The following is a 6,462-nucleotide window of genomic DNA, read 5'->3' on the forward strand; positions in this document are numbered from 1 at the left end:
GGTGCGATAACATAGCCATGCCGCTAACAAACGCAGAAAGATTACGAAGATTCAGAGACAAGTTAAAAGCTGATCCTGTAAGATATAACGAACACAAAAAGAAAGAGAGAAAGCGATACCATGATAACAAAGTGGATGGGACAGTTAAACTTATTAATGAGAAAACAGAAAGGGCACAGAGACAACAAAGAAAAAAATGGAGAGGATACAAAAGAACTCAAAGACAAAAATTAAAAGATGTTGAGCAACAGTTAACACCACCTATCTCGCCTGTTGGTGATGGCCCGCCTGATGCACAATTCGTGTTTCCTTCATGTTCCCGTCAAAAAATTCAATCTAATAAGAAGAGAAACCGAGAGAAAGCTAAAGTATATAGAGATAATCGAATACTAGAGAAGAAACTTGAAAATGCAAGTAGAACCATAGAGAGACTAAAAAAGAGATTGGCGCGTTCAACAAATAAAGTAAATTTCCACGAAGTAAGACAAGAAAATTGCTAAGACATTTTGGACATAATAATAATGTAAGAAGGACACTAACATATTATGCGATCTTACAACAATTGAGAGAAAAGTATAAAGAGTCAAAGCAGAAAAGAGTGATTGCTGCAGCAGTAGGTAGTGTTACAGCAAAATACAAACTTAAAGACTTTTTAAGAAAGGAATTAGGCATGCGTTGCAAACAGGGAAAGCCCAAGAAAAGATGCACTGTATCTGTCAAACTTAAAAAGGAGGTGCATGATTTCTTTGAACGTGACGACAACTCAAGAATGACAACAGGCATCCGACAAACTGTCACTCGAAATAAAGTAAAGCGTCAGAAGCGATTGATGCAAGATACACTTGCAAATCTGTATTCTAAATACCAATCTGAGAGTAACCAAGTCATCAGCTTCACTACATTTTACAGACTCAAACCATTTTGGGTCAAATATCCTACAGAACAAGACAGACAAACCTGCTTGTGTAAAACATGCGAAAATCTTGGATTTATGATCAAAGAACTGTATAAAAATGATGTCATTACCACTACTTGCATGGATGCCATAGTGGAGCATGTTGTTTGTTCCACACAAGACATTGACTGCATGTATGGGAAGTGTGAAACATGTAAGGAGAAACGAATTATAACAAAGCCCTTTGATCAAAACCTTGTGGTAACTTATAGTGAGTGGGTAACAGAGAAAGAGACAAGAAAACTTCAGAAGAGTGGAGAAATGAAAGATGTAACAGTTACGACAAAGAAAGAAACAGAAACATTTTTAGGATTCTTACTGGATCGTGTCCATGATGAACTATGGCTGAAGTATAGAAGACATTCCTACAATATCAAAAACCAATTCCGCCATTACAAGAAAGTCAGAAAAACTCTTAAATCAACTAAATGCTTTATTCATATTGACTTTGCAGAAAATTTTGTGGGAAAACTTTCAAGTGAAATACAAAGTAAACATTTCGGGGCTTCAAAGACACAGATATCGCTCCACACTGGATACTTTATAACAGGCTCCATGGAAGCAATACAGTCATTTTGTGGTGTATCAGATATCCTGCAGCATGACCCAATCACTGTATGGACAACTGATAACAGAGAATCCTGGAATGGTGAAACACAGAGAGACAAGCTGTGTATGTGAAAATGACTTTTGTACTGGCCATAACTTGTCTGAGTTTAAGTTTTCTGTTAATCAGGCAAAAGCTTCTGGAACTGCTTCAGTTAGTCTGAAAGAAAAGTGTGATGTTCAAACTCCAAAACCGACCTGTGTTGATACTGATGAAACAATTGACAATTATATTAGTGCATATGTTTTAGTTGCATATCAAGGATGTGCATACCCAGGATACGTGGAAAATATTGATAGAGAATCACAGATGTTGTATGTTGAGTGTATGCACAGAATCGGATCGAAAGATGCCAATTGCTTTTCTTGGCCAAAGAAAATGCTGGACAAAAACTGGTATGTGTTTGAAGATATATTGTGTTTGATTAGTCAGCCGAAGGCAATTGAAGGAACAACTCATTATAAAGTAGAGGATAACAAATGGAGAGAAACCATCAACTAACTCCAGAAGAGGACACGTTAAAGGACACCAACTACAGATATATGAACTTAATACGTTTTAGATCCCATATTTTACTTTTCATAGAGTTGAGATAATTCTTGTTACATATTTAGTTTCGATTCAAAACAGCAAGTTATTCTAAATTGTCCACTACGGAACGTTTTAGTCCACCACGAAAAACTGTCTGGTCCACTACGTAACGCAACCTAAAAGTAAAATTTTATCTGATAAACACGTTTTTGTTAATGAGCCTAATTACATATCAATCAACTACCTCTAGTCAACACTCTTTAAAGAATGGAAACCTTATTTTGAAAATTCATCACGAAACATTTGCATTTGAAATGATACAACTTTGTAAATTTGGTATGATTTTAGAATATAAAGCCAAAATGTATTCTTAAAAAGTTACACATCAAATGTAATGTAATGTTTTGATATCCTTTTTGTTTCAGTCAATCCTAAATTAACAGAAAATATAGTATTACATTATTTCAAATATTAATAATCTTAGTTCAGATGTTCGTTTCGTAGTGGAAATTTATTTCTAGTGTACAAATAAATTGTTCATGTTTTAGTTACTTATTGTTTGCATTAAGATTGCATTTTTTGAAATTTGTTAACGTTGATATTGAAAGGTTTGAATGTATTAAAACTTTTAACATATTTCAATGGTTTTATAAATTTATTTTGTCACATAAAAATTACACTTTTATTGAAAAATGCCCATATAGAACAACAGATAAACCAATGCTATATAGCATATAAATCAATGCTATAACCAGTTTTGTCGTTTTATCATATGATAACTTTGTTAGAAGATAATGATAAATAAAACCAAAGTACTAACGATCCGAACCAAAAAACGATACACAAGACTAAGAAGGCTCAAATTTTAACAACAAGTTGTAAAAACTGTTTGAGACCAAGGCACAATTGACCTCCAAAAATGGCAAACCATGTCAAACTTATTTAGCACCTCAAATTTCCCATTGAGTAAATCGATATCCCTCTCTAATAAACAGGTAATTTTTTCATCGAAGACATACTTACTTTTCAAATCTAAAGCCAAACCATTGGGCCACCTTAACCCTGTCGTAATTAGGGATTTTTGATTATTTCCATCATAATCTGCCGTCATTATCTTCGCCAGTCCCCAGTCAGTCCAATACATTTTTCTAAAATTTACACAAGATAAACTATTTTTACAAATAGCTTAGGTAAGACATAAGATATTAAAAAAAGATTTACACAATGATAATCAAAAGTTATTACTCTAGAACCGTTATATTCATTCTGCAGTTTCCCTTTAAAACAGAATTTACATTTTACCAAACTGACGTTAAATATACTCCGACAATTAATATTTAAAAATATACTAAGTTATATTAGAGCTTCAAATCCAAATTGAAATTCAAAGCTCTAAAACGGGTCAAATTGTCGGTAGTGAAAAGCTCTGGACCCCGTTTCTCAGAATATCTTAGATTAACGTTCGAGCGTTAACGTTATAAATTACCGATTTGATAACGTCATTAAGTTTCTGATCACTTAACTTGTAATTTTAGTCCTACGAATTTTTATACGCCCACATGAATATGTGGTCGTATATTGTCGTCGCCCCTGTCCGTCGGTCCGTCCGTCAACATTTCTTGTGAGCACTATAGAGACTACAGTTTTTATATGATTTTGATAAAACTTGGTGTGATGCTTTAGATTGATAAGATCTCGGTCAAGTTCGAATTTGACATATTTTCGATGAACGGTTTTTGAGTTATTGCCCTTGACTTTGTTAAAACGTGTTGAAATTTGTTAAAAATAGTTTGTGAGCAGGATTGACGCTACAGTCTTCAACCGATTCTGATGAAACTTGGTGTGATCATTGGAATTGATAAGATCTCGGACAAGTTCTAACTTGATGCATTTTTGATGAACGGTTTTTGAGTTATTGCCCTTGACTTTGTAAAAACGCGTCAAAATTTGTTCGTGAGCACAATAGAAGCTACAGTTTTCAACCGATTCTGATGAAACTTGGTGTGATCATTGGAATTGATAAGATCTCGGACAAGTTTTAACTTGACGCATTTTCGATAAACGGTTTTTGAGTTATTGCCCTTGACTTTGTAAACACGTGTCAAAAGTTTTTTTTTTTGCCCTTGATTAGAGCTGTGTGATTTAATTGTTTGTTGTATTTGGGTTATTGATATTGATTTTCAACAATTTTATGGAATTATTCAGCATAAATAATTTTTTCAATATGAGAAAATTCGTACTTTAGTCACTAAGCTGCCAGTGGGCGTATGTTACCTTGCATCGCAAGCTATCTTTTAGAAACGGTGTCCATGTATCAACTATTCTATTTGATGTTCCAGAACAGTTCTTGATTTAATCAAGAGATTAATAACCCGAAAAATGAACTATTTTAAACACTATAAAGAAGCCTTCACACTGTCGGTGCAATAAATTATAGGGAAAGCAATACTTGTTGTTAGTGTCGAGTACTATTGCTCTCGGTTCATCCAGCCCACTTTTAATTATCTCTTGGTGAGAAGATCCATCCACTGTCATCTTAGCAATTACATTATTACCAGTATCAGTGTAGAATATCAGCCGGCTAAGGGAATCAACAGCTATACCATCTGGTATTGACACTACAAATATAGCCAGACAACATAACATTTATTATATTCCCGACGTGGATACTGTATTAACTATCATTGTATTCCCGACCTGGATACTATATTAACTATTATTGTATTCCCAACCTGGATACTATATTAACTATTATTGTATTCTCGACCTGGATAATATATTAACTATTATTGTATTCCCAACCTGAATAATATATTAACTACTACTGTATTCCCGACCTGGATACTATATTAACTATTGTATTCCCAACCTAGATACTGTATTAACTATTATTGTATTCCCGACCTGGATACTATATTAACTATTATTATATTCCCGACTTGGATACTATATTAACTATTATTATATTCCCGACCTGGATACTATATTAACTATTATTGTATTCCCGACCTGGATACTATATTTACTATAATTGTATTCCCAACCTAGATACTGTTTGAACTATTATTGTATTCCCAACCTAGATACTGTTTGAACTATTATTGTATTCCCGACCTGGATACTATATTAACGACTATTGTATTCCCGACCTGGATACTGTATTAACTACTATTGTATTCCCTACCTATATACTATATTAACTATTATTGTATTCCCTACTTTGATACTATATTAATTATTATTGTATTCCCGACCTGGATACTATATTAACTATTATTGTATTCCCAACCTGGTTACTATATTAACTATTGTTGTATTCCCGACCTGGATAATATATTAACTATTTTTGTATTTCCGACCTATAGACTATATTAACTATTGTATTCCCGACCTGGATACTATATTAAATACTATCGTATTCCCAACCTATATACTATATCAACTATTATTGTATTCCCAACCTGGATGCTATATTAACTACTATTGTATTCCCGACCTGGATACTATATTAACTATTATTATATTCCCGACCTGGTTACTATATTAACTACTAGTGTATTCTCAACCTAGATACTGTATTAACTATCATTGTATTCCCGACCTGGATACTGTATTAACTACTATTGTATTCCCGACCTGTATACTATATTAACTATTGTTGTATTCCCGACCTGTATATTATATTAACTATTATTGTATTCCCGATCTGAATAATATATTAACTATTATTGTATTCCCGATCTGAATAATATATTAACTATTATTGTATTCCCGATCTGAATAATATATTACCTATTGTTGTATTCCCGACCTGGATACTATATTAACTATTGTTGTATTCCCGATCTGAATAATATATTACCTATTGTTGTATTCCCGACCTGGATACTATATTAACTATTATTGTATTCCCGACCAGGATACTATATTAACTATTATTGCAATCCCGACCTGGATACTATATCAACTATTTTTCTATTCCCGACCTGTATACTATATTAACTATTATTGTATTCCCGACCTGGATACTATATTAACTATTATTGTATTCCCGACCTGGATAATATATTAATTATTATTGCATTCCCGACCTGGATACTATATTAATTATGATTGTATTCCCAACCTGGATACTGTATTAACTATTATTGTATTCCCGACCTGGATACTATATTAACTATTATTGTATTCCCAACCTGGATACTGTATTAACTATTATTGTATTCCCAACCTGGATACTGTATTAACTACTATTGTATTCCCGATATATATAGTATATTAACTACAATTGCATTCCTTACCTATACACCATATTAACTATTATTGTATTCCCGACCTGGATAATATATTAACTACTAATGTATTCTCC

At 33.0% G+C, this 6,462-nt stretch overlaps 3 protein-coding genes across 3 annotated transcripts; 2 read left to right on the plus strand and 1 right to left on the minus strand.

Moving 5' to 3' along the window:
- Nucleotides 1–17: 17 nt before the first annotated feature.
- LOTGIDRAFT_173739 (hypothetical protein) lies at nt 18–500 on the plus strand (the record flags this gene model as incomplete). The annotated part of the gene is made up of 1 exon (XM_009051794.1): nt 18–500. The coding sequence occupies one exon, from the start codon at nt 18–20 to the stop codon at nt 498–500; it is 483 nt and encodes a 160-aa protein (XP_009050042.1).
- Nucleotides 501–769: 269 nt separating this feature from the next.
- Nucleotides 770–2,568, plus strand: LOTGIDRAFT_173740 (hypothetical protein; the record flags this gene model as incomplete). Its single annotated transcript, XM_009051795.1, has 2 exons — nt 770–1,628; nt 2,519–2,568. The coding sequence occupies 2 exons, from the start codon at nt 770–772 to the stop codon at nt 2,566–2,568; spliced, it is 909 nt and encodes a 302-aa protein (XP_009050043.1).
- Nucleotides 2,569–3,123: 555 nt separating this feature from the next.
- Nucleotides 3,124–4,727, minus strand: LOTGIDRAFT_67693 (hypothetical protein; the record flags this gene model as incomplete). The annotated part of the gene is made up of 2 exons (XM_009051791.1): nt 3,124–3,278; nt 4,508–4,727. Coding segments are annotated over 2 exons (375 nt in total), but the record flags the coding sequence as incomplete, so codon positions are not given.
- Between the last annotated feature and the right edge of the window lie 1,735 nt (nt 4,728–6,462).

Source organism: Lottia gigantea (assembly GCF_000327385.1).
Source record: "Lottia gigantea unplaced genomic scaffold LOTGIsca_170, whole genome shotgun sequence".
NCBI classification, from domain to species: Eukaryota; Metazoa; Mollusca; class Gastropoda; family Lottiidae; genus Lottia; species Lottia gigantea.